General features: G+C 47.9%; 1 protein-coding gene and 1 long non-coding RNA gene across 3 annotated transcripts in view; one reads left to right on the top strand and one right to left on the bottom strand.

Annotated features, from left to right (window-relative positions):
* The window catches only part of LOC310712747, a 410,683-nt gene that overhangs the window by 1,064 nt on the left and 382,736 nt on the right, over positions 1-26,883 (top strand). The gene's annotated exons all lie outside the window — the stretch shown is intronic.
* The window catches only part of LOC310712649 (SPARC-related modular calcium-binding protein 1-like), a 68,849-nt gene continuing 47,496 nt past the window's right edge, over positions 5,531-26,883 (bottom strand). The window contains exons 3-12 of one of the 2 annotated variants that reach the window (XM_083515923.1): positions 26,292-26,404; positions 25,580-25,679; positions 23,541-23,591; positions 22,110-22,166; positions 18,254-18,331; positions 16,927-17,119; positions 15,381-15,463; positions 14,377-14,476; positions 11,022-11,275; positions 5,531-6,054 (exon numbers count right to left, since the gene is read on the bottom strand). In XM_083515923.1, the coding sequence (XP_083372049.1) occupies positions 11,035-11,275; positions 14,377-14,476; positions 15,381-15,463; positions 16,927-17,119; positions 18,254-18,331; positions 22,110-22,166; positions 23,541-23,591; positions 25,580-25,679; positions 26,292-26,404 (1,016 nt within the window). In that variant the 3' untranslated portion in view covers positions 5,531-6,054; positions 11,022-11,034. Of the gene's footprint in view, positions 6,055-11,021; positions 11,276-14,376; positions 14,477-15,380; positions 15,464-16,926; positions 17,120-18,253; positions 18,332-22,109; positions 22,200-23,540; positions 23,592-25,579; positions 25,680-26,291; positions 26,405-26,883 lie in introns of both variants that reach the window. The other variant, XM_083515922.1, reaches the window with a different exon arrangement.

Here is a 26,883-nt window from a genome sequence, read left to right as displayed (position 1 = left end):
AATTATTATCCGTTACATTTTTGCACCAAGGTGTCTCAAAGCAATTTCCCCTATATACATAAAAAGGAAGGCTGTCGTCACGCAGCCCTCGTTGGAGGATTTGTAGCACCTTTTCGAAGTCCTGGATTTGCACGGGGTCAGGGTGGGGGAGTGGAGTGAAAGAGAAGGCAGGTTTTAAAACAGTGGTCTTAAACAATAGTAGAAGTTTGAATAAAGTGGGGATTGCGGGGGGACGAAGAGGAGCTGTGATATGGGGTTTTGATGGGGGTAGGTGGGGCTTGCAAGCCGTGTGAGAAGGGGTGGCAGCGCCCAGCGCATAATAAAAAGTAGAAATAACATAGATATTCACCCCAGTTAGGAAAATAGCAAAAACTAAAATACTCTGCTGAAAATACTAAACAGTGGACGCTCGGGTTGCAAACGTGATCCGTGTCGGAAGTACGTTCGCAACCCCCAGCGCTGCATCTGCGCATGCGTGGGTCGCAATTTGGTGCTTCTGCGCATGTGCAAGCACCGAAACCTGGAAGTAACCTGTTCTGGTACTTCCGGGTTTGGCGCAGTGCGCAACCCAAAATCGCACAACCCGAAGCGTCTGTAACCCGAGGTATGACTGTACATTTTAAGGAGCAGATCCTGTCCACTCTACTTTAAAAAATAGTACAAAGCCATTGATGGATTTACCGTATTTTTTGCTCTATAAGACTCACTTTTTCCCTCCTAAAAAGTAAGGGGAAATGTGTGTGCGTCTTATGGAGCGAATGCAGGCTGCGCAGCTATCCCAGAAGCCAGAACAGCAAGAGGGATTGCTGCTTTCACTGCACAGCGATCCCTCTTGCTGTTCTGCCTTCTGAGATTCAGAATATTTTTTTTCTTGTTTTCCTCCTCCAAAAACTAGGTGTGTCTTACGGTCAGGTGCGTCTTATGGAGCGAAAAATACGGTAACTATCTTCCCAATTTGAAAACCAAAGGTAAACCCATCTAGCTGGGTTTCCCCAGCCACTCTGGGCGGCTTCCAACAAAATATTAAAATACAGTAATGCATCAAACATTAAAAGCTTCCCTAAACAGGGCTGCCTTCGGATGTCTTCTAAAAGTCTGGTAGTTGTTGTTCTCTTTGACATCTGGTGGGAGGGCGTTCCACAGGGCGGGCGCCACCACCGAGAAGGCCCTCTGCCTGGTTCCCTATAACTTGGCTTCTCGCAGTGAAGGAACCGCCAGAAGACCCTGGACCTCAGTGTCCAGGCAGAACGATGGAGGTGGAGACGCTCCTTTGGGTATACAGGACCGAGGCCGTTTAGGGCTTTAAAGGTCAGCACCAAGACTTTGAATTGTGCTCAGAAACGTACTTTCAAGACCGGTGTTATATGGTCTCGGCGGCCACTCCCAGTCACCAGTCTAGCTGCCGCATTCCGGATTAGTTGCAGTTTCCGGGTCACCTTCAAAGGTAGCCCCACAGAGAGCGCATTGCAGTAGTCCAAGTGAGAGATAACTAGAGCATGCGCCACTCTGGCGAGACAGTCTGCGGGCAGGTAGGGTCTCAGCCTGTGTACCAGATGGAGCTGATAAACAGCTGCCCTGGACACAGAATTGACCTGCGCCTCCATGGATAGCTGTGAGTCCAGAATGACTCCTAGGCTGCGCACCTGGTCCTTCAGGGACACAGTTACCCCATTCAGGACCCGGGAGTCCTCCACACCAGCCCATCCCCTTCCCCCCCAAAACAGTACTTCTGTCTTGTCAGGATTCAACCTCAATCTGTTAGCCGCCATCCATCCTCCAACCTTTATCGCTTTATAAGCAAAAACAGCCTAGAAACCCCTTAGTTGCTGGTACAGTTGAGGCAGGATTGGTGTTTATTTGCTTAGACCCTGGTCTACAATGTAACCCCTGGTTCTGCGCCAGCTACGGTTTCTGAACCGTCTTCAAGGGCAGCCCCAAGTATAGCACACTGCGGTGATCTAAGCCTGGAAGCCACCAGAGCATTGACAACAGAAGTTAGGTTCTTTCTGTGCTGCATTTTTGTATACTGCTTCGAGACGTTTAAATATTAAGTGGCTTGGATACATGCCTTTAAATAAATAAATACATGAATAAGATACAGAAATAAATAAAATTAATTTGCTGGCGGCTCCGCTCTGTCTCTTGCATGCTTGCACTCATTAACAGCCCTTGCCCTCTGCTGATTTAAAAGCCAAGGAGGCCTTTGGTGGTTTTTAAAAAATATATATATTTGGAAGGATGCCAAGCTGTGCAGGCACAGTTCAAAAGGTACGCCAGCAGCTGCAGTGGGCGATGTGGCTGGCTGAGCATGGCGCATGGATCTAGTGTTCATGTGCAGTTGTGCGCATTTATGTCCATGTGCACTTCCCTGTTTAGGGAAGTTTCTAATGTTTGATAGCTTGATGATGATGATGATGATGTTGGGAGCCACCCAGATGGGTGGGGTAACAGCAACAACAATGTGCACTACGTCTGATCTTTAAAGCCCTAAACGGCCTCGGTCCAGTATACCTGAAGGAGCGTCTCCACCCCCATCGTTCTACCCAGACACTGAGGTCCAGCGCTGAGGGCCTTCTGGCGGTTCCCTCACTGCGAGAAGCCAAGCTACAGGGAACCAGGCAGAGGGCCTTCTCGGTAGGGGCACCTGCCCTGTGGAACGCCCTCCCACCAGATGTCAAGGAAATAAACAGCTATCTGGCGTTTAGAAGACATCTGAAGGCAGCCCTGTTTAGGGAAGCTTTTAATGTGTAATAGGTTATTGTATTGTTAGTGTTCTGTTGGAAGCTGCTAGATGGGCGGGGTATAAATAATAAATTATTATTATTATTATTATTATTATTATTATTATTATTATTATTAGGACACGGGTGGCGCTGTGGGTTAAACCACAGAGCCTAGGACATGCCGATCAGAAGGTCAGCAGTTTGAATCCCCGCGACGGGGTGAGCTCCCGTTGCTCGGTCCCTGCTCCTGCCAACCTAGCAGTTCAAAAGCACGTCAAAGTGCAAGTTGATAAATAGGTACCATTCCGGCGGGACCATTCCGGCGTTTCCATGAGCTGCTCTGGTTCACCAGAAGCGGCTTAGTCATGCCGGCCACATGACCCGGAAGCTGTACGCCGGCTCCCTCGGCCAATAAAGCGAGATGAGCGTCGCAACCCCAGAGTCGGCCATGACTGGACCTAATGGTCAGGGGTCCCTTTACCTTTACCTTTTCCCCGAAGGCAAAACCAGGGGCTGTGGCAAGAAGCAGTTAATGAGGCCTTCCTGATACATAGGAACACAGGGAGCTGCCTTATACTGAATCAGACCATTGGTCCACCAGGCTCAGTACTGCCTACTCTAACTGGCAGTTTCACCTTAAAGACCAACTAAGTTAGTTCTTGGTATGAGCTTTTGTGTGCATGCACACTTCTTCAGTGTATCTGAAGAAGTGTGCATGCACACGAAAGCTCATACCAAGAACTAACTTAGTTGGTCTTTAAGGTGCTACAGGAAGGAATTTTTTATTTTGACTATGGCAGACCAACACGGCTACCTATCTGTAACTGGCAGTTTCAGATAGAGATCTCTCCCAGCCCCAGGTGGAGATGCCAAGGATTGCATCTGATACTTTTTCCGTGCAAAGCACACGTCCCATCACAGAACCGCCGCATTTCCCCAAGTCCACATAAGAGTGTGATAAGAACTTGCTCCCACAGTGGCCAACCAGATGTCTGTGGGAAACCCACAGGAAGCCCTCAAGCGCAAGAGTGCTCTCCTCACCTTTTTTCAGGACACATCTTTTTCATGAGTAGGGTCACCAGTCAGCAAATGTGTTCCCTTTTTTGCTCTTCACAATATGGCAACCCTGTCATGAATGCATTAGCTGAGATTCCTGGGGTTGGACTAGATGACCCTCAGGTCCCTTCCAACTCTACAATTCTATGAATGTGTCTCTAAGTTAGACCAACCCTCCTCTCTTTACATCTCACCACCCTGCTTACCCGCCGCCCACAGATCACCCTACCTGCGTCTGCAACTGCAGAGCGTGACGACAGCCTTTAGTTTCTATGTATATAGGCAGAAAATCCATTTAAGATATAGGCACTGTGCATTTGATGACAGGTTATGCAGAACAGGAAAAAGAGGCACAGGATTTTCAGCTTCTGTGCAGGCCCCTGATCCAGCACCTCTTGTTTTAGGAACGAATCGCTTTGAGTATGAAAATAAAGGATTTAGTAAGCAACCTAAAAAGAGAGAGATCCATTTTACCTGAGCATAAACACTTCTTAAGTAATGCTGTGTTAGTCCAGCAGAGGGCACAAAACTCCAAGGAATTGTGAGCAGGGAAGTATAGAAAAAAATACTTGTTTTCCCCAGCCTCAGCCACAGGGCTGCACTGGAACCTGAGTTACAACAGGCTGTGGTGGGCAGGAAGTGGTTACAAAGGGGTAATAGGTACAGGGGAACAGGGGAAAGGAAATCAAATGGAAGGTTAAAATAAGATAAAACTGGCTTGCACACAAATACATTAGACTGGTGACTGGGAGCGGCCGCCGAGACTACATAACACCAGTCTTGAAAGACCTACATTGGTTCCCAGTACGTTTCTGAGCACAATTCAAAGTGTTGGTGCTGACCTTGAAAGCCCTAAATGGCCTCAAAGGCCCAATATACCTGAAGGAGCGTCTCCACCCCCATTGTTCTGCCCGGACACTGAAGTCCAGCTCCGAGGGCCTTTTGGCGGTTTCCTCCCTGCGAGAAGTGAGGTTACAGGGAACAAGGCAGAGGGCCTTCCCCTGCTTTCGACTCTTGCCTTCTAGCCGCTACAACTCCCCTCAAATCACCACTTCCCTCTCTGGAGTCAGACACCAGCCCTCCTTCTTTCCGGGTACATGGTCTTCAGCATGCTGCCAGTCCCTGCGAGTGGATGGCTTTAAAGGGGATTGGACCAATTCATCGAGGGGGATACAGCTATCAATGACTAATATCAATTGCCCTGAACAAAGGTCCGTATAGTTAAAGCTCTGGTTTCCCCAGTAGTGATGTATGGAAGTGAGAGCTGGACCATAAAGAAGGCTGATCGCCAAAGAATTGATGCCTTTGAATTATGGTGCTGGAGGAGACTCTTGAGAGTCCCATGGACTGCAGGAAGATCAAACCTCTCCATTCTGAAGGAAATCAGCCCTGAGTGCTCACTGGAAGGACAGATCCTGAAGCTGAGGCTCCAATACTTTGGCCACCTCATGAGAAGAGAAGACTCCCTGGAAAAGACCCTGATGTTGGGAAAGATGGAGGGCACAAGGAGAAGGGGACGACAGAGGACGAGATGGTTGGACAGTGTTCTCGAAGCTACCAGCATGAGTTTGACCAAACTGCGGTAGGCAATGGAAGACAGGAGTGCCTGGCGTGCTCTGGTCCATGGAGTCACAAAGAGTCGGACACGACTAAACAACAACAAGCAAATAAGTACAATTTTTCAATATTCAAGTAGGGCCCCCGATATTAATTCCACGTAAAGGAACCCAGAAATATGAAAGAAACCGCCCTTGTATATCCATAATTTATTGATTCAAATAAACAGACTACAATTCGTTTTAAAACCCAGCTGATTTTTTTACACAACTGAAAAGGAGCGCAGCCTTTTGAAACACCCTCTAACAAACATGGAAGTCCCCTTACATTCACTTTTTCTCTCTCTCTTAAAAATTACGTTGCAAAAATAAAGCAAAGATTATTATTACTTATTTTTTATACATATATAAAAAAATCTACTAAGGTAGATGGTTTCTGCAGGCCTGTTGTTATCTACGTTTCTTTTTTAAAAAAGCAAAAAAAATAAAATAAAAAGGAAAACACAGAAAATGGACTGACAGCCACGTTCGTCCCACCCCTTTCCACGTTTATCTCCACTTCCCGGAACCATCGTCAACCTTCTGGGCAGAAAGTCCAGTCCGTCTCTTTAAAGTGCAAAGAATCTGCAACCAGAGGCGGGAATGCAGTGCTCAGAGAATGAGAGAGCGCCCCCTGGGCTTCTGGAGGGGGAAAGCGCCATTCTTTGTCAGGGGGAAGTCTATGGAGAGAGAAAGAGGGAGAGAAATTAAGTTCGGCAGAGGCTCACAATCCACCACCAGCCTGGTCACCTGCGGTGACTAAGAATCACATCTAGGCGAGTAGAAAGGGAGATTTTGCACACGTGGCTTTTTATTTCAGGATGCAAATGATAAACATAGGTAAGCTTTTTGTAGATTAGCAGTGCATAGTCCTGTGAGTTCGGATGGGATGAGATTCAGCAAAGGTGAGCTTCACGGAAGAGCTGGGGTCGCATATCTCCAGGGCTGGATTTAGATTTGATGAGGCCCTAAGCTACTGAAGGAACGCGGGTGGCGCTGTAGGTTAAACCACAGAGCCTAGGACTTCCCTATCAGAAGGTCGATGGTTCGAATCCCCGCAACGGGGTGAGCTCCCGTTGCTCGGTCCCTGCTCCTGCCAACCTACCAGTTCGAAAGCACATCAAAGTTCAAGTAGATAAATAGGTACCGCTCTGGCGGGAAGGTAAACGGCGTTTCCGTGCGCTGCTCTGGTTTGCCAGAAGTGGCTTAGTCATGCTGGCCACATGACCCGGAAGCTGTACGCCGACTCCCTCGGCCAATAAAGCGAGATGAGTGCCACAACCCCAGAGTCGGTCATGACTGGACCTAATGGTCAGGGGTCCCTTTACCTTTACCTTTAAGCTACTGAACGTAATGGGGCCCTTTATATGTCCAGCTGTCCTTTGTCAACAACAAATTGTTGCTGTTTTGTGTGTTGAATATATGGCAATTTATGGACCTCATAGATATCTCAAGCCATTGGCTTGGCACATGTTACCATGGTACCAGTCCATGCAGAATGTAGGCACCCTATATATAGAAAGGAGCAAACCCGTGATATTTTAGGGAGCAGGCTAGCAGGCGGGGCCCATGACTTACATCATGGGAGCCTACAAAACACAAAACACTGTTGCTGTAAGTAGGTTTTATTTTATTTGTTTTTTATACTTTGGAATGTACATCCAGTTCTTTCCGTTTAATTTTTTTTTGGGGGGGGCGCCCAAGAGAGCGGGGCTCTAAGCTATAGCTTGTTTAGCTTATACATAAATCTTGACAGCGTGCAAGCGTGGCTTCAAATGCAGCGAGGGGGAAATGACTTTGCTGTGCTTTAATCCGCTAATGTGAACATAAAAAGGTAAAGGGACCCCTGACCGTTAGGTCCAGTCGTGACCAACTCTGGGGTTGTGGCGCTCATCTCGCTTTACTGGCCGAGGGAGCCGGCGTACAGCTTCCGGGTCATGTGGCCAGCATGACTAAGCCGCTTCTGGCGAACCAGAGCAGCGCACGGAAACGCCGTTTACCTTCCCGCCGGAGCGGTACCTATTTATCTACTTGCACTTTGACATGCTTTCGAACTGCTAGGTTGGCAGGAGCAGGGACAGAGTGATGGGAGCTCACCCCGTTGCAGGGATTCGAACCGCCGACCTTCTGATTTGCAAGTCCTAGGCTCTGTGGTTTAACCCACAGCGCCACCAGCATCCCTAAACATACCCTGTGCCTAGTCTGTTATAAAATAGCAGCTGAGTCTTTCGCAGAGGCGGCTGTGGGGACCCACACCCAGCCTTCAAAACTGACTCATCCTGAATTTCACATCCCCACCCTAGAGAGATAACCTGAATGTGAACGGAAAGTTTTTCAGACGGTCATTCTTTGCTCCTGAAGGTAGTTTCCAGAAACTTGTGCTACAGGCAGCGAATTAAATTGGGGAAGATGAAAAACCAACCCAAAAGGCAGGGAGAAGCTTTGGGAGAATTAAGCAAGTGAAGAAAGGATAAATTAAAATTCTGTCACTTATACATATCTGGTGGACCTGTGAAAACATCAAAAGCTTCTGGGATATAGTATATGATGAACTTAAAAAAATATTTAAATACAACTTTGTGAAAATTACAGAAGCTTTCCTATTAGGAATAACACACAGGTATAGCAAAAGAAGATCAGAAAATATTCCTTCATGCCACAGGCGTGGTGAGGACCTTAATTGCCAGAAACTGGAAAAAAAGAATTTGTGCCAACAAAAAAGGAATGGCAGGATAAATTATTAGATGATACTGAATTGGCCAGATTAACAGAGATGATTAGGGGACAGCCCAGACAAGGATTTCAAAAAGAATGGGGGAAATGTAGAGAATACTTTACCCAAAATATACACCTGGACTTCTTTCAATTAATTTCTACAGGAGACTTTGCGGTTTTTTGAAGTCATAATTAGGAAAAATTGTAATAATCACATGTAAAAGAAATAGTACACAAGAAGTAAATAAGGAGGCCATTTACAGGACAATATTTTTATATTATGTTTTCTTTGTGTAAGGGGATAGGAGTTTAATTTTGATAATTAAATTGGCAACGGCGGTGGGTTTGTTTGTATGTATGAGTTGTTGTGGACTATGTTGTAAATAAATTTTATAAAACAAAATAAAATTTCGTCACCTGCATTGTGCGAAGTTAACAGGAAAAAAAAAGAAACCTAAAGCATTTTAATAATAATAATAATAATAAATTTTATTTATATCCCGCCCTCCCCAGCCGAAGCCGGGCTCAGGGCGGCTAACAACACTAAAATAGTGCAACATTATAAAAACATCATAAGAATTAATTAAAATCAAAATTGATGGCAACCATAAACTAAAGTATTGTAAAGATTGCCAAAGGAGGGAGTCAGGCTGCGCCCTGACCAAAGGGCAGGCGGAACAGCTCTGTCTTGCAGGCCCTGCGGAAATATGTCAAGTCCTGCAGGGCCCTGGTCTCTTGTGACAGAGTGTTCCACCAGGTTGGAGCCGCAGCCGAAAAAGCCCTGGCTCTGGTTGAGGCCAGCCTAACCTCTCTGTGGCCTGGGACCTTCAAGATGTTTTTATTTGAGGACCGTAAGTTCCTCTGTGGGGCATACCAGGAGAGGCGGTCTAAATTAGACTTTAATTAGGGTTTCGAATCTTCCACATGCAGTTGCAAGGAACAAGAAATCAATTTGCCCTGTTTGGAGAGGTGCGTAGAGCGTTTCAAGTTAACCTAATCAAACCCCCCCCCCAACTTTCTGCTCCAAGAAGAGTCGACGCTGCAAGCATTTTGCAGGCAACTGTGTTCCGCGCAGCTAATCCACGCTTAATCCACCAGAAGGTATTGCACAGAGTCCCCCTTTGTCTGCGATGGAAGCTGGTAGAGGGAGAGGCTGGAGTTGGATTTAAGTTATATGAATGGGGTGGGGAAGGGTGGTTGGGGGGCAGTGGCGAGGCTTTGAGAGAGGAACAGTTTGTTCCAAGCCCTGGCAAATCTCAAAGGCTGGCGAGGCTGCTGCTGCTGCTTTAGAGACCAGAGGCCAAGTAGATGGGCAAGGAATAATAATAATAATAATAATAATAATAATAATAATAATAATATAATATAATAATAATATAATATAATAATAATATAATATAATATAATAATAATAATAATAATAATAATAATAATAATAATAATAATAATAATTATTATTATTATTTATTATTTACACCCCACTCATCTGGCTGGGTTTCCCCAGCCACGCTAGGCGGCTTCCAACAAAATATTAAAATACAATCTATCAAACATTAAAAGCTTCCCTAAACAGGGCTGCCTTCAGATGTCTTCTAAAAGTCTGGTAGTTGTTTTTCTCGTTGACATCGGTGGGAGGGCCTTCCACAGGGCGGGTGCCACCACCGAGGAGGCCCTCTGCCTGGTTCCCTGTAACTTGGCTTCTAGCAGCAAGGGAACCGCCAGAAGGCCCTGGACCTCAGTGTCCAGGCTGAACGATGGGGGTGGAGACGCTCCTTCAGGTATACTGGGCCTTTGAGGCCGTTTAGGGCTTTCAAGGTCAGCACCAACACTTTGAATTGTGCTTGGAAACGTACTGGGAGCCAGTGGAGGTATTTCAAGACCGGTGTTATGTGGTCTTGGTGGCCGCTCCCAGTCACCAGTCTAGCTGCTGCATTCTGGATTAGTTGTAGTTTCCGGGTCACCTTCAAAGGTAGCCCCACGTAGAGCCTTGATCTTTAAAGCCCTAACGCCTACTGCCCTGTATACCTGAAGGAGCATCTCCACCCCCATCGTTCAGCCCGGACGCTGAGGTCCAGCTCCAAGGGCCTTCTGGCGGTTCCCTCACTGCGAGAAGTGAGAGTACAGGGAACCAGGCAGAGGGCCTTCTCGGTAATGGCACCAACCTGGTGACAAGCCATCAGTTGTCTACGTACTGGGAGCCAATGTAGGTCTTTCAAGACCAGTGTTATATGGTCTCGGCAGCCGCTCCCAGTCACCAGTCTAGCTGCCGCATTCTGGATTAAGGAAAGCCAGGTGACCAATTTGGAGGCAGAAAAACAGGGAGCTGGCTGAGCAGGTGAGAAGTTTCACAGGACTTAATTTAAATGCAATTTAAAATGCAGCCTCATTTTAAAAGTAGCCGATAAATCAAGACCATAAGGAGAGGGAAACATAAGGGCCAGACTGAGTCCAAACCAAAGGCCAGGCGGAACAGCTCTGTCTTGCAGGCCCTGCGGAAAGATGTCAAGTCCCGCAGGGCCCTAGTCTCTTGTGACAAGAGCGTTCCACCAGATCGGGGCCACAGCTGAAAAGACCCTGGCCTTAGTTGAGACCAACCTAACCACCTTGTGACCTGGGACCTCCAAAATGTTGCCATTTGTGGACCTTAAGGTCCTCCGTGGGGCATACCAGGAGAGGCGGTCCTGTAGGTACGTGGGTCCTAGGCCGCATAGGGCTTTAAAGGTTAAAACCAGCACCTTGAACCTGACCCTGTACTCCACCGGGAGCCAGTGCAGCTGGTGAAACACTGGATGAATGTGATCCCGCGGCAACGACCCCATAAGGAGCCTCGCCGCGGCATTCTGTACCTGCTGGAGTTGTTAATAATAATAATAATAATAATAATATTGTGGAGTTACCAACAGGTGAGCGAGGGGCACGGGAGTGTACGTACCACGTGTGTCGGGCTAACTCAGTCCCAGGCAGCCTTTGAGCTCATGCAAGGAGATGAGCTTGTTCTCATCCAGGTCGCAGTAGTTGAGGAACTTGCGGACGCAGCGCTTGGGTCGTGTGTTCCTCTTCATGTAGAGCTTGAGGGGCCGCAGCTCCCGCTCGCTGATGCTGTTGCTGAAGTCCTTGTCCAGGCGGACGAACTGCCAGCGCACCGCACGCTCCTCCAGGCTGGGCCCCGTCAGGCTGTCTGAAAACCTGTGGGTGGGGAGAAGAGGGGGTCAGGAGAGCCTTGCTGAATGAGGGAAACCTAGCTTGCGGTAGCCCAGGATATGTGCGTTCCTTGAAAAAGAGAAATGTCTTCGGTTCTTTTAAAGAAACGTCTTGTAGCCTGTCACCCCAAACTCCAAGAGCGCAGGCTTGGAATCTAGCAAAAATTCCAGAATCATAGAATTCAAGAATTGGAAAGAATCCCAAGGATCCGCTAGTCCAGGGCATAAGTAAAGGTAAAGGGACCCCTGACCATTAGGTCCAGTCGTGACTCTGGGGTTGCGGCGCTCATCTCGCTTTATTGGCCGAGGGAGCCGGCGTACAGCTTCCGGGTCATGTGGCCAGCATGACTAAGCCGCTTCTGGCGAACCAGAGCAGCGCACAGAAACGCCTTTTACCTTCCCACCGGAGTGGTACCTATTTATCTACTTGCACTTTGACGTGCTTTCGAACTGCTAGGTTGGCAGGAGCAGGGACTGAGCAACGGGAGCTCATCCTGTCACGGGAATTCGAACCGTCGACCTTCTGATCGGCAAGCCCTAGGCTCTATGGTTTAACCCACAGCGCCACCCGCGTCCCTAGTCCAGGGCATAGCTGTCAACTTTTCCCTTTTCTTGAGAGGAATCCTATTCGGAATAAGGGAATTTCCCTTTAAAAAAGGGAAACGTTGACAGCCGTGGTCCAGGGGTCAGAAAACTTTTTCAGCAGGGGGCCGGTCCACTGTCCTTCAGACCTTGTGGGGGGTCGGACTATATATTTTTTTTGGGGGGGATGAACGAATTCCTATGCCCCACAAATAACCCAGAGGTGCATTTTAAAAAAAAGGGCACATTCTACTCATGTGTGCTTTTATTTAGAATGTGTGCTTTTATTTAAAATGCATCTCTGGATTATTTGTGGGGAATTCATTCATTCCCCCCCCCAAATATAGTCCGGCCCCCCACAAGGTCTGAGGGACAGTGGACCGGCCCCCTGCTGAAAAAGTTTGCTGACCCCTGCTCTAGACATACTGCCCAGACTTGCGTCCCAGGGAGGTCACTTTCATGCTGCTAATGATTGATATTAATAATTATAAATGATTATAAATATTGTTTGTTGTTGTTTGGTCATGTAGTCGTGTCCGACTCTTCGTGACTCCATGGACCAGAGCACGCCAGGCACTCCTGTCTTCCACTGCCTCCCGCAGTTTGGTCAAACTCATGCTGGTAGCTTCGAGAACACTGTCCCACCATCTCGTCCTCTGTCATACCCTTCTCCTTCTGCCCTCCATCTTTCCCAACAACATTCTCTTCTCATGAGGTGGCCGAAGTATTGGAACCTCAGCTTCAGGATCTGTCCTTCCAGTGAACACTCAGGGCTGATTTCCTTAAGGATGGAGAGGTTTGATCTTCTTGCAGTCCATGGGACTCTCAAGAGTCTCCTCCAGCACCAGAATTCAAAAGCATCCATTCTTCAGCGATCAGCCTTCTTTATGGTCCAGCTCTCACTTCCATACATCACTACTGGGAAAACCATAGCTTGAACTATACGGACCTTTGTTGGCGAGGTGATGTCTCTGCTTTTTAAGATGCTGTCTAGGTTTGTCATTGCTTTTCTCTCAAGAAGCAGGCCTCTTTTAATTTTGTGGCTGCTGTCACATCTGCAGTGATCATGGAGCCCAAGAAAGTAAAATCTCTCACTGCCATTATAAATATTATTATTTATTAACCCCAGAGGCTTACTCCATTGCTTCTCAAGACCGACCAGATGGCAACAACGAAGGGTGGTCCTTAGGTGGCAATTATGACCATTACCTCACAAGCAAACCTGTTTCTGGTTCAACAATGGAGTCCTCCCATTAGATTTCAACTCTTGCTTAAAACGTTTGGCAAAACGTGTTCTCCCTAGCAGAGAGCGCGTGTTGCGGTGGGGGATACAAGCCACCCCATTGTTGCTGGGCGGATTTGTGGAGGGACAAAGGGAGTGTATTGATTAATCGGGTCGCTGTGGAGAATTGCTTGTTGCCAATTTTGAAGGAGTCAGAGGTTTTAAATACTGGTCGCCCAACTTTGAGCGTTCTCTTGGCTGCTTGCACCGGATCACCCGCCCACCCTCCCTGTATTGGGGGGGGGGGTTGTTCGCTTGACCTTGCTATGCCTGTCATGGGGTCGTCTGCTTTGAGGCAGGGGCCTGGTAGGAATTTGTCCATTTGGCTGATTGGCTGGTGCCATTTGGTTTTGCCTACTGCGTAGCAAATCGTCACAACTTGTAAGGTTGGCGGTTAGGCATTGGTTCAAATTGGTTGGTGGAGGGGTAAGTGCCTACCCCTCCAATGGCGGTGCGGAAAGGGAATTCCGTTAAAGGAATCCAGGGGCTTGCCATTCTTTTCGTCCTTGTCCCTGGCATGGGATGTGGGCCGTGCAAGCCACCAGGAGCATGAGGGTGAGAAGTGAGGGACTGAGACCCAGCTTCATTTTCTCCCCAAAATTTGTTTCCCGCACTGGCTTTCGCTGGAATCCGGAAATCAGTTCTGTCCCCTGAGCAAGGACAGATAGTCGGAACCAATGCCTAAGCAACCACTCACTTGGATGTATGTAAAGTTGTGGCCAAAATCATGCCAAATACCCAAACCAAAATTGATGTGTGAGTTATTGGGGGGTGGCTTGGCGGACTCGACACGCAACAACTCTCCTCCCCTGTGCCCCTTCAGAGAGAGAGAGAGAGAGAGAGAGAGAGAGAGCAGTATTTGTTGGGATACTGCCAGGGAGACAAAGTCCATCATGGCCCCAAGCCGTCTGCCGGACGATCCATCGATCTCCCGTAGGCACGCAGTATCAGCAATTAGCGACATGAGTTTCTAGAAAATATCTTGCCACATTCCAGAGTTCATGCACACTCTTATCAGCAGATAATGCACAGCAAAAGTCGCACTCAGGAGAGCATTATTTACAAGTTTTATTCAGCGTTGATCAGAACAAAGAAAGACATGACTGCCTGCGTCAGTGTCTCCAGACAGAGAAAAACAAAAGCAACAGAAAACATAAACATCCTGTGAACAGGAAATACGCAGACTCTGTGACTCACAGCCTGCTCCCTTTTAAGGTATTTACCTTCGGTATGGAACGGGCATCATCCTCGACTGCAACATGTCGGAAGCCAAGGCTTTGATCAGATTGGAGAGGAACTCTATCTTCTTGGAGCCTGGGCAACCTAGCAGGAAAGCAGAAAGGGAACAGTTTGCCTCTCGAGACTCACACGGGTCTGTGCCATAGCTGTCAACGTTTCCTATTTTTTAAGGGAAATTCCCTTATTCGGAATAGGATTCCTCGCAAGTAAAGGGAAAAGTTGACAGCTATGGTCTGTGCTCAGTGGCACCTGGGGAAAAAGTGTCTGAAAAGAAGCAGAGATTCAGGATTGTTGGCCCAGAAATGGAAGCAAGAAGAAATACAGCGGTACCTCGGGTTACATACGCTTCAGGTTACATATGCTTCAGGTTACAGACTCTGCCAACCCAGAAATAGTACCTCAGGTTAAGAACTTTGCTTCAGGATGAGAACAGAAATCGTGCTTCGGCGGCGCAGTGGCAGCAGGAGGCCCCATTAGCTAAAGTGGTGCTTCAGGTTAAGAACAGTTTCAGGTTAAGAACGGACCTCCGGAATGAATTAAGTACTTAACCCGAGGTACCACTGTACCGACGAAAGAAGAATGGCAGACAAAATTAATGGACTACGCAGACCTGGACAAAATGACAGGAAGGATTCGAAACCTGCAGGATCAGAGATTTACAGAAGATTGGAGGAAAAAAACGAATTATTTGAAGAGCAACTGTAATCAACAAATTACGCTAGTAGGACTACAAGAAGTTTTGTAAGGAGAAATATATGAAACATTGCAAAGAAGATAAAGAAGAGAGATGTTAGTTATTTAAATGTAATAGTGAAAGTAAGAAATGTAAATTAAGTGAAGGGATTGGAAAGTTTTCGGATGTGATTGATGGAAGTCGAAAATATAAAAGCATGTTTAATAATTGTTGAAAATTATATGTTAAAAAACTAATAAAATATTTATTAAAAAGAAAAAAAACAGAAGAAGAAGCAGAGATTCATGATCCCACCTGGCAGAAGCCGATCCCGGAATAAGGAGCTCATTTCTGCATTCTTGGCCGCCGCATCTGCCTCACAGTCCGGGGGGAAGTTCCTGTGAGAAAGAAAGACGAGAGACACTGAGCGAATACTAACATCAACAAGAATACTAGCAATGACGGCAATAAGATTTATTTTTTAAAAATCCTACTCTTCAGTCAGAAAAGGCAGCTGCCCAAAAACTCAGCGACTGTCCCTGCCCTCAAGCTTACAATATGTGAGACGCAGCACAAAAGGAAAAGGGGCTGGGAAGGATGAGGAAAAAAGAAAGCTCAGGCACTGATTCCTACCAGGGCTGGGCGATCATCAGCTTTTCGACATCACGGGTGAGAGGGCAGAGCAGTTGAGTAGTTTCAAGATGCAGAGAGAGGAACAAGCTATCTGCACCTCGCTGATACAGCTTGTTTCTCCCTCCCCGTCGTATATATCACTGGTGAAACCACCAGCGCTCCTGCATCCGCCACTGGACGCTGCTAGCAAAGGAACGCAGGAGCGGCGGAGGTTTCACCGGCGATATATCGCTGAGTGAAACCGACATCGCAGTCTGCTGCTCCTACCGGTCCTGGGCAAAACAGTGGTACCTTGCTTTAAGAACAGCTTAGCTTATGAACAACTTGGATTGAGAACGCTGCAAACCCGGAAGTAGGTGTTTTGGTTTGTGGACTTTGCCTTGGAAGCAGAACGTGTTCCGCTTCCTGTTGGTGTAAATTGAGTCCCCTGCCGCTATGGGAAAGCACGCCTTGGTTTAAGAACGCTTCGGTTTAAGAACGACTTCCGGAATGGATTCAGTTCGCAATCCAAGATACCACTGTATATCGATATATCGCCCTGGCCAAATTCCTACTTAACAGAAATATTGTGGGGAAGACCACAAACAAACAAAACAGGCTGAATGCTCAATAAGAAGGTTGTCTGGAGACACAGCTACATCTGTGGACAGCATAGAACCCCCCCCCCAAAAAAAACCCAACTACCCTGGGAGCTGTAGTTTATCAAGGGTGCTTGGAATTGTAGCTCTGAGGTGTGTAATCTATAGTTCCCAGGATTCACGTGAGGAGGCAGGAGGATGTGTTTTCAATGTACAGTGGTACCTCGGGTTACATACGCTTCAGGTTACGTACGCTTCAGGTTACAGACTCCGCTAACCCAGAAAAAGTGCTTCAGGTTAAGAACTTTGCTTCAGGATGAGAACAGAAATCGTGCTCCGGCGGCGTGGCAGCAGCAGAAGCCCCATTAGCTAAAGTGGTGCTTCAGGTTAAGAACAGTTTCAGGTTAAGTACGGACCTCCGGAACGAATTAAGTACTTAACCTGAGGTACCACTGTACATAGCCTTCATGGTGCTACTTTGTTGATGATGGGAGTCCCCCACTTAGAAGCACAGATCTGTAGAGGGTCGTTTAATCCCACTCCCTGCAGTGCAGGAACTCGAACTCGCAACCCTGAGATTAAGAGTCTCGTGTTCCACCGACTGAACCAGGACCCCTCATTCCGGACTTCACAAGTCGGGCGACACTGACCTCGTCGAAGTGCCAGGAACAGGCCGGCCAGTGTCCACCCTCACGCACCAGCAATACCCCGTGGCCTGGTGGCACTGCACGGCCTTATAGGTGCCGTCCCCCTCGCACTCCGGGATGAAGGTGCCCTCCTGTTGGTGCTGCCGGGCCTCATCAATAGCCTCTCGCCGCTCCTGCTCACATGAAGGCGGGTACTCTGCGGGGGTGAGTGGCACAAGCAGCCACCAATTGGAACAAAGAAGACAAGTTTAGCATGTCGGCATCTAACCTCTGGAACTCCCTGCCAGTTGACATCAACAGGCTCCTTCACTGCACTCTTTTTGGCGTCAGTCCAAAACATTCCCCCCCCCCTCAAAATTTGGTAGTTATTTTTCTCTTTGACATCTGGTGGGAGGGTGTTCCGCAGAATGCGGCAGCTAGACGGATAACTGCGAGCGGCTGCCGAGACCATATAACACTGGTCTTGAAAGACCTACACTGGCTCCCAGTACGTTTCCGAGCACAATTCAAAGTGCTGGTGCTGACCTTGAAAGCCCTAAACGGCCTCAAAGGCCCAGTAGACCTGAAGGAGTGTCTCCACCTCCATCGTTCTACCCGGACACTGAGGTCCAGCGCCGAGGGCATTCTGGCAGCTCCCTCCCTGCGAGAAGCCAAGTTGCAGGGAACCAGGCAGAGGGCCTTCTCGGTGGTGGCGCCTGCCCTGTGGAACGCCCTCCCATCAGATGTCAAAGAGATAAACAACTACCAGACTTTTAGAAGACATCTGAAGGCAGCCCTGTTTAGGGAAGCGTTTAATGTTTAATAGGTTATTGTATTTTAGTGTTTTGTTGGAAGCCGCCCAGAGTGTCTGGGGAAACCCAGCCAGATGGGCAGGGTATAAATAATAATATATTATTATTATTATTATTATTATTATTATTGTCGTGCCCCGCAAGATGAATGCCTCGCAAGACGGAAAACTCGCTAGACGAAAGAGTTTTCCGTTTTGGAGGTGCTTCGCAAAACGAATCTCCTATGGGCTTGCTTCGCAAGACGACAATGTCTTGCGAGTTCCTGCTGGTTTTTTTCCTCCCCCCCTTTTTTCTAAGCCGCTAAGCCGCTTATCAGCTGATCCGATCAGCAGATAAGCCGCTAAAAGCGCTAATAGCGCTAATCCGCTAATCCGTCAATGGGCTTGCTTCGCAAGACGAAAAAACCGCTAGACGAAGAGAATCACAGAACGGATTCTTTTCATCTTGCGAGGCACCACTGTAGTATTATTATTATGTTCAGCGAACTTCCCCCCTGAAATTTGACCCATTAAATGACAGCGACGGATCCTGACCCTCACCTGGAGCCTGCTTCACCGTGCGGCTGGGCTTGAAATCCGGAATGATGATGGGAATAAGGAACGGCAAGGAGGTGCCCTCTAGATGGAGACAGAAACACACACACACAAACACACACACATACAGAGGCACGGACGACAGGAGAGTAGATGTTATGGGGGGGGGAACCTCTCCCACACCACCCATCTCTTTCGACACCCTCCCCATCCACTTTGCATTGCTAACAAGTTTCCCAGAAAAAACGAGACACGCCGCTTGCAAAAAAAAGGAGAGAACTGCAGCCATTTTTGTTGCCGTGATCTCAGGCCATTACGGCGTGATCCCCCCCCATAAAAACAGCTTTTGGGGGGCCTGTGACCTGAAAGCCTCCAGCAGGACCTCAACACAAGAGGCCTATCCCCTCCTGCAATTTCTAACAATTAGCTTTCAGAAGCATTACTTGCCTCAATGCTGTTGCTCCCCTCCTACCGCAAGGTAAGGTAAAGGTAAAGGGACCCCTGACCATTAGGTCCAGTCGTGGCCGACTCTGGGATTGCGGCGCTCATCTCGCTTTATTGGCCGAGGGAGCCGGCGTACAGCTTCCGGGTCATGTGGCCAGCATGACTAAGCCGCTTCTGGCGAACCAGAGCAGCGCACGGAAACGCCATTTTCCCTCCCGCCAGAGTGGTACCTATGTATCTACTTGCACTTTGATGTGCTTTCAAACTGCTAGGTTGGCAGGAGCAGGGACCGAGTAAACGGGAGCTCACCCCGTCGTGGGGATTCGAACCGCCAACCTTCTGATCGGCAAGCCCTAGCCTCTGCGGTTTAACCCACAGCGCCACCCACGTCCCTCCTACTGCAAGGAGAAGCTTCTAAATGCCATTTCTCTTTTTCTATCTCACTACCCAAACGCAGGCACAAACCTAATATTTTTACCGGTTGCCTCAGCTTTGTTTTAAAAAGGCTCGTACAACCAATATTATATTTTTTAAGGCTTGCAGTGTTGATGCGAAGGATGAAAAGGCGTTTGATTGAGTAGAAAGTTGCTCCCAATTAACGCGTTAAAAAATGTTATTGCAAGTCCCTTATGAAGCCAACCAGGTGCCGTGGACTATAACTCCCGTCAGCCCCACTCCATGGTCAGGGATAATGGGAGCTGTCATTCAAAACATCTGGAGGGGGTGCCACTATGGCTAGCCCTGGTTTATGCTTATTGTTTTCCTTCCAGGGTCACATCCAGACCTGACATTCATCAACTTTAACAGTCATGGCTTTCCCCCAAGATTCCTTGGAAGTGCAGTTCATAGAAAAAACTACAGATCCCAGAATTCCCTGTGACTGTTAAAGTGGCAGGCGAGTGCTTTAAATGCCTGGTTTCAGTGTGGTCCAAAGCAAGTGTTTTGCTTGCTTTCCCGTCTACTCAAAAGTAGACCCCCAGGAAGGATAAATGAGATTTGATCTCAGATAACGGTGCTCTATGTGGTAGTCTGTACTGATACATCAACTAAGGCTGCACACACAGAGTGCATTTAAAGTATGTTTGCCCCGTCGATAGAATTCTGGGAACTTGTTTGCGACGGATGCTGGAAATCTGTTATGTACTGAGTTGAATAGGATTCAGAATGCAGCAGTCTGATTGCTCCTAGAACAATGCAGCAGTCTGATTGGTCTGCAGGAGCCACCCAATCCAGCTCCAGGTGGAAGTGAATCCACAACCTGATTGGCCTACAGGAGAATCCTGGAATTAGCCAATCACGTGCAGCCCATTGTGTAAATAATGTATATAAAGCAGATACTTTGGGGAAACTTTCATTCCTCCTCACCACTAGGAGCTGAATAAAGAGCATGAAATCCGCTCTCGACTCCGAGTATATTTCAAAAACGTAGCTCTACGATGGGGTAAACTACAGGCAGACAGTGTGGTGCAGTGGTTAGAGTGCTGTCCTAGGACCTGGGAGAACTGGGTTCAAATCCCCATTCAGAAATAAAGTTTGCTGGGGGACCTTGGGTCAGTCGCTGTCTTTCAGCCTAATTTACCTCGCAGGGTTGTTGTGGGCCTTAAATGAAGAGAACCACCTACGCCACCCTGAACGTGGAGGAAAAGCTAGTTTGTGGATGCAATAAATAAAGAAGTAAATAAATAGTTCCCAGGATTCTTGTGGGGGGCGGGTGTGTTTTCAATGTATTAAATATACCAAGAAAAAAAGCACACCAAGAACTCAGGCCAATGTAATTTTCAATAGTGGGAGTGGTCCCTACTCACAAATCAATAGTCATTAAAGAAATGGGAGTGCCTGATCACCTCATCTGTCTCCTGAGAAATCTCTATGTGGGACAAGAAGCTACAGTTAGAACTGTATATGGAACAACTGATGGGTTCAAAATTGGGAAAGGAGTACGACAAGGCTGTATATTGTCTCCCTTCTTATTTAACTTATATGCAGAACTCATCATGCGAAAGGCTGGGCTGGATGAATCCCAAGCCGGAATTAAGATCGCCGGAAGAAATATCAACAACCTCAGATATGCAGACGACACAACCTTGATGGCAGAAAGTGAGGAGGAATTAAAGAACCTTTTAATGAGGGTGAAAGAGGAGAGCGCAAAATATGGTCTGAAGCTCAACATCAAAAAAACAAAGATCATGGCCACTGGTCCCATCACCTCCTGACAAATAGAAGGGGAAGAAATGGAGGCAGTGAGAGATTTTACTTTCTTGGGCTCCACGATCACTGCAGATGGTGACAGCAGCCACAAAATTAAAAGACGCCTGCTTCTTGGGAGAAAAGCAATGACAAACCTAGACAGCATCTTAAAAAGCAGAGACATCACCTTGCCGACAAAGGTCCGTATAGTTAAAGCTATGGTTTTCGCAGTAGTGATGTATGGAGGTGAAAGCTGGACCATAAAGAAGGCTGATCGTTGAAGAATGGATGCTTTTGAATTCTGGTGCTGGAGAAGACTCTTGAGAGTCCCATGGACTGCAAGAAGATCAAACCTCTCCATTCTGAAGGAAATCAGCCCTGAGTGCTCACTGGAAGGACAGATCCTGAAGCTGAGGCTCCAACACTTTGTCCACCTCATGAGAAGAGAAGACTCCCTGGGAAAGACCCTGATGTTGGGAAAGATGGAGGGCGCAAGGAGAAGGGGACGACAGAGGATGAGATGGTTGGACAGTGTTCTCGAAGCTACTAGCATGAGTTTGACCAAACTGCGGGAGGCAGTGGAAGACAGGAGTGCCTGGCGTGCTCTGGTTTGTGGGGTCACGGAGTGTCGGACACGACGAAACGACTAAACAACAACAGCATTTTCTACATTTCTCGGGGATAACAACTACGTGTGGGTAGATCAACGTGTGCACAGAAAATCTCAATATAAATGTTGTTTTTGTTACTATTGATTTGTGAGTAGGGACCACTCCCACTATTGAAACTTACATTGGCCTGAGTTCTTGGTGTGCTTTTTTCTTGGTGTTTTCAACGTCTAGCTTTTGTGTATATGAGAAAGAGCTCTTCCCCCATTTTTGGTTCTAACAATCACAGAATCTTAGAAATGGAAGGTACCCTAAGACCTACAGCCTTGGCTTTATCAGCAACACCCCTCTAACCAATTGAGCTATTTCAGTACATCATATCACAGGCCTTTCATATGTGGGGAACCTTTGACCCTACAAGGTTCACTACAACTCCCACCAGCCCCAGCAAGCCTGGCCAATGGCCAGGGTGATGGGAATTGTAGTTCGTCAACACCTGGAGGGCCAAAGGAGTCAACACATTTGCCATGGTGCAACCACTAGGCCACGCTGCTCACTGCTGCAGCGGGGAAGCGGATTTTCGGGAGATGATGGGGTGGTTACACAAGAGGAGAGCCACTTACCTTCCTGCTTGTGGGGGAAGGGGCTTGGCTGGGTGGGCCGGGGCTTGGTGCCGTCTTCTGCGTTCAGGGAGGAAAAGAGTTCGAAGGCAACTATTACAGAGGTTTTAATGTCATCTACTCTGTCCAAAGAGCGGTGGAGTTCAGAGCTACAGGAGGGCTGGAGTCTGGGGTTATTATTAAGGCGATTACCGTATTTTTCACTCTATAAGACGCAACAAACCATAAGACGCACCTAGTTTTTGGAGGAGGAAAACAAGAAAAAAATAATATTCTGAATCTCAGAAGCCAGAACAGCAAGAGGGACCACTGCACAGCAATCCCTCTTGCTGTTCTGGCTTCTGGGATAGCTGCACAGCCTGTATTCGCTCCATAAGATGGACACACATTTCCCCTTAATTTTTGGGAGGGAAAAAGTGAGTCTTATATAGCAAAAAATATGGTACTTGGCAGAGGATTCATGCCTCGGGAGAGGCGAAAATCCAAAACATGCAGGGAGCTGAACCTGTTGGATTTCTGCCTGCCGAGGGGCAGTGGAATGCAACAACTGGGCTTGGGCATCTTCTTAGTAATAGCGTCCCTCCAGGGTCCATCTATTTAATCCACCCCTCTCCCACGGCTGGGAATGGAACCCAGGAGTCCGGGCTCCGCCTCCTGCCCCTCTTGGGCCAGTGGGGACGGAGAGCAACTGTAGTCACAGAAGTGGATGTGCAGTACCCACACCTGCCTGCAGAGGGAGCACCCTTCCTTCCTTAGGTAAAGGTAAAGGGACCCCTGACCATTAGGTCCAGTCGTGGCCGACTCTGGGGTTGTGGCGCTCATCTCGCTTTATTGGCCGAGGGAGCCGGCGTACAGCTTCCGGGTCATGTGGCCAGCATGACTAAGCCGCTTCTGGCGAACCAGAGCAGTGCACGGAAACGCCGTTTACCTTCCCGCCAGAGCGGTACCTATTTATCTACTTGCACTTTGACCTGCTTTCGAACTGCTAGGTGGGCAGGAGCTGGGACTGAGCGATGGGAGCTCACCCCATCACGGGGATTTGAACCGCCGACCTTCTGATCTGCAAGCCCAAGGCTCTGTGGTTTAGACCACAGCGCCACCTGCATCCTTCCCTCCTTAAGGGACCCTAAAACCTATGTTGGAGGTTAGGGAGTAGGAAAATAGGAAACTGTCCTCTACTGAGTCTACACTAACTGACAATAGCTCTCCAGGGTTAGGGGCAGGGTTCTCTCCCAGCCTTATCTGTTGATGTCAGGATTCGAACTCAGGACCCAAAGCAGACCTTCTACAGCCCTCCCCTCCCCGAGCCACAGTCCACCCCATAGCTCTGTAGGTCGGGATTTTAAAACATTATCCCCTTAGGTAGAAATTTTCCGGCTGTGGTGTGGGGTGTGCAATTGGGGGAGAGGATCGGGGAGAAGGGGGCATCCTTACCTTTCCGAGATGAGTTGGGATCTGGCCACGATGTCCGCACCGTGTAGGACCCTAGAGAAAGAGGGGCACAGAAATAGGCAGGTTTTTAAAACATTAAAAAATAAGTCATCAATAGGTCCTGTTTTGTGTTTCAGGTCCCCTTGGCTCTAATCTGGATTGTTAAATTGTGGGTGAACATATCCGACGACACAGCGATTCTTCAAACAGTTCTTGTTTATTCAGAGGCCAGAACAGAACTGAACTGAAGGGCTCAGTCAGTCTGCTTATATAGAGCTCCACTACAACGCAACAGTAACAACTTTCTGTAAGTATCCAATCACTGAACGTCACTTTCAATTCCTTATTTGCATATGTGGACCTGAGTGAAAACTATCTACAGTATCCCCCTGCTAGCCCAGGGTGAGAACTTCAGTACATAACATGGATGACCTACTGTTTTTGGGTGGCGGACGCTATTCTTTCAGCTTAAAACAGCTGCACAGAAACTGAGTGAGTGGAAATCTGCGCCAGGAAAAGCTTCCCCAGTTGGATTTCTGCGAGTTAAAAAAATGCAGAAGCACCTCCCTCAACCTTCTTTCCATGAGCGTCCGTGGCAGGAACAAGGGGGATCACTTGTACCCCCTAGATCAGGGATCAGCAAACTTTTTCAGCAGGGGGCCGGTCCACCGTCCCTCAGACCATGTCCACCGTCCCTCAGAACTATATTTTGAAAAACAAAAATGAACGAATTCCTATGCCCCACAAATAACCCAGAGATGCATTTTAAATAAACACACCCATTCTACTCATGTAAAAACACACTGATTCCCAGACCGTCCCCGGGCCAGATTGAGAAGGTGATTGGGCCGGATCCTGACCACAGGTCTTAGTTTGCCTACCCCTGCCCTAGAGGAAATGCAACTCCCAGATTCCCAGCTTTCATGAAAAAAATCGCACAAGTTTCTAGCACTTGTGGAAACCGAGATACAGTATGAGGCAAAATACACAGGCACAAATCTTCTCATGTTTTTGTTAGCAACCAGCCAGCTCCCCATTTCCAGTGATTTATTTCCCGCTATGGACAGATCTCTGCAGACGCCCATGTTTCCTACCTGACAAAGAAGGAGGGGGTTGTAATGGGTAACAGATTGGGGTTGAATCCTGACAAGACGGAAGTACTGTTTTGGGGGGACAGGAGGCGGGCAGGTGTGGAGGACTCCCTGGTCCTGAATGGGGTAACTGTGCCCCTGAAGGACCAGGTGCGCAGCCTGGGAGTCATTTTGGACTCACAGCTGTCCATGGAAGCGCAGGTCAATTCTGTGTCCAGGGCAGCTGTTTACCAGCTCCATCTGGTACGCAGGCTGAGACCCTACCTGCCCACGGACTGCCTCACCAGAGTGGTGCATGTTCTAGTTATCTCTTGCTTGGACTACTGCAATGCGCTCTACGTGGGGCTACCTTTGAAGGTGACTCGGAAACTACAACTAATCCAGAATGCGGCAGCTAGACTGGTGACTGGGGGTGGCCGCCGAGACCACATAACTCCGGTCTTGAAAGACCTACACTGGCTCCCAGTATGTTTCCGAGCACAATTCAAAGTGTTGGTGCTGACCTTGAAAGCCCTAAACAGCCTCAAAGACCCAGTATACCTGAAGGAGCATCTCCACCCCCATCATTCAGCCTGGACACTAAGGTCCAGCGCCGAGGGCATTCTGGTGGTTCCCTCGCTGCGAGAAGCCAAGTTACAGGAACCAGCCAGAGAGCCTTCTTGGTAGTGACGTCCTCCCTGTGGAAGGCCCTCCCATCAAATGTCAAGGAAATAAACAACTCTGTGACTTTTAGAAGACATCTGAAGGCAGTCCTGTTTAGGGAAGCTTTTAATGTTCGACGGACTATTGTATTTTAATATTTTGTTGGAAGCCTCCCAGAGTGGCTGGGGAAACCCAGCCAGATGGGCAGGGTATAAATAAATTATTAATTTTATTATTATTATTATTATTATTATTATTATTATGGCTTGCAACCCAGGGTCTCCTGCACCCAGAAGTGGGGAATCATACCTGTACAGTTTGGTGTTTCATTGAGGACTGACGTTCCACTGATTGGCTTCCCTTCCGGTGTGGAGCACCAGCAATAGCCAGTCTGTTTATGGCACTGAACCTAGGAGGAGAAGGAAGGGGTGAGCGTGTTTCTACCAGGTAAAAAAAGGTAAAGGACCCCTGGACGGTTAAGTCCAATCAAAGGCGACTATGGGGTTGCGGCGCTCATCTCTCTTTCAGGCCAAGGGAGCCGGTGTTTGTCCACAGACAGCTTTCCGAGTCATATGGCCAGCAGGACTAAACCGCTTCTGGCGCAAAGGAACACCGTGACGGAAACCAGAGCGCATGGAAACGCTGTTTACCTTCCCGCCACAGCGGTACCTATAGACTTCCTGCTGCAGCTTTAAATGTGCATTATTTATCTATTTGTTTAATCAATTTATATACTGCCCCTTATCCGAGGATCCCAGGCCGGTGTACAATATTAAAAACATAATTTACATAGCATAATGATAATATAAAAATTAGAGATGGTGTCCATGCCAGGAGGGCACAAGGAGAAGGGTACGATAGAGGATGAGATGGTGGGACAGTGTTCTCGAAGCGACCAGCATGAGTCTGACCAAACTGCGGGAGGCAGTGGAAGGCAGGAGTGCCTGGCGTGCTCTGGTCCAGGGGGTCACGAAGAGTCGGACACGACTAAACGACTAAACAACAACAATGGAGGTCCTACCTGCAAGAAGGAGCCGTCTTCGTTGCATTCCGGGACGTAGGTTGCGTGAGACTGACGCCGGGACTGCGAGAGGGCGGTCGCTCGGTCCTCCTGGCACCGAGTGAGGTTGGTATCTGCACAGTGGGCGGGAGGAAAGACGCAGCATCAGAAATGAAGCCTGCTGGAGGCGTCAAGGGTACCTCTGAGCATGTACAGAGAGCCCTTCTCTCACCACGGCACTGGAAAGATGGAGGATCTCAGGCCCAGAGGCAAAATGCGGAATAAGGATAAATGGAAGGGATAACTTTAGGAAATCAGGATGGAAAACCACAGTAAATACAACAGGAAATGGGAACAGAAGATACAGAACTTGACGTGAACTAATAAATACATAATAAGAAAATGAGGGAGTAAGAGAATTGGGGGATGTTATTTTAATATATGATCACAATGGAGAGGTTCTTGGGTGGCCAAAAATGGAAAGATTAATTGCTTGATACGGAGAAATTGTTGTTGAAGTTTGATTAAAGAAAAACTATTGCGGAAATTTATTAATAGCAATGGTTATTAATTAATTATCAGCTGATTAATACACTACAGCCTTTTAAATGTG

Source organism: Podarcis liolepis (assembly GCF_965112155.1).
Source record: "Podarcis liolepis genome assembly, chromosome: 7".
NCBI lineage: Eukaryota > Metazoa > Chordata > Lepidosauria > Squamata > Lacertidae > Podarcis > Podarcis liolepis.
The sequence above is the reverse complement of the archived record's forward strand: the minus strand, read 5'-3'. Positions and strand labels throughout refer to the sequence as shown.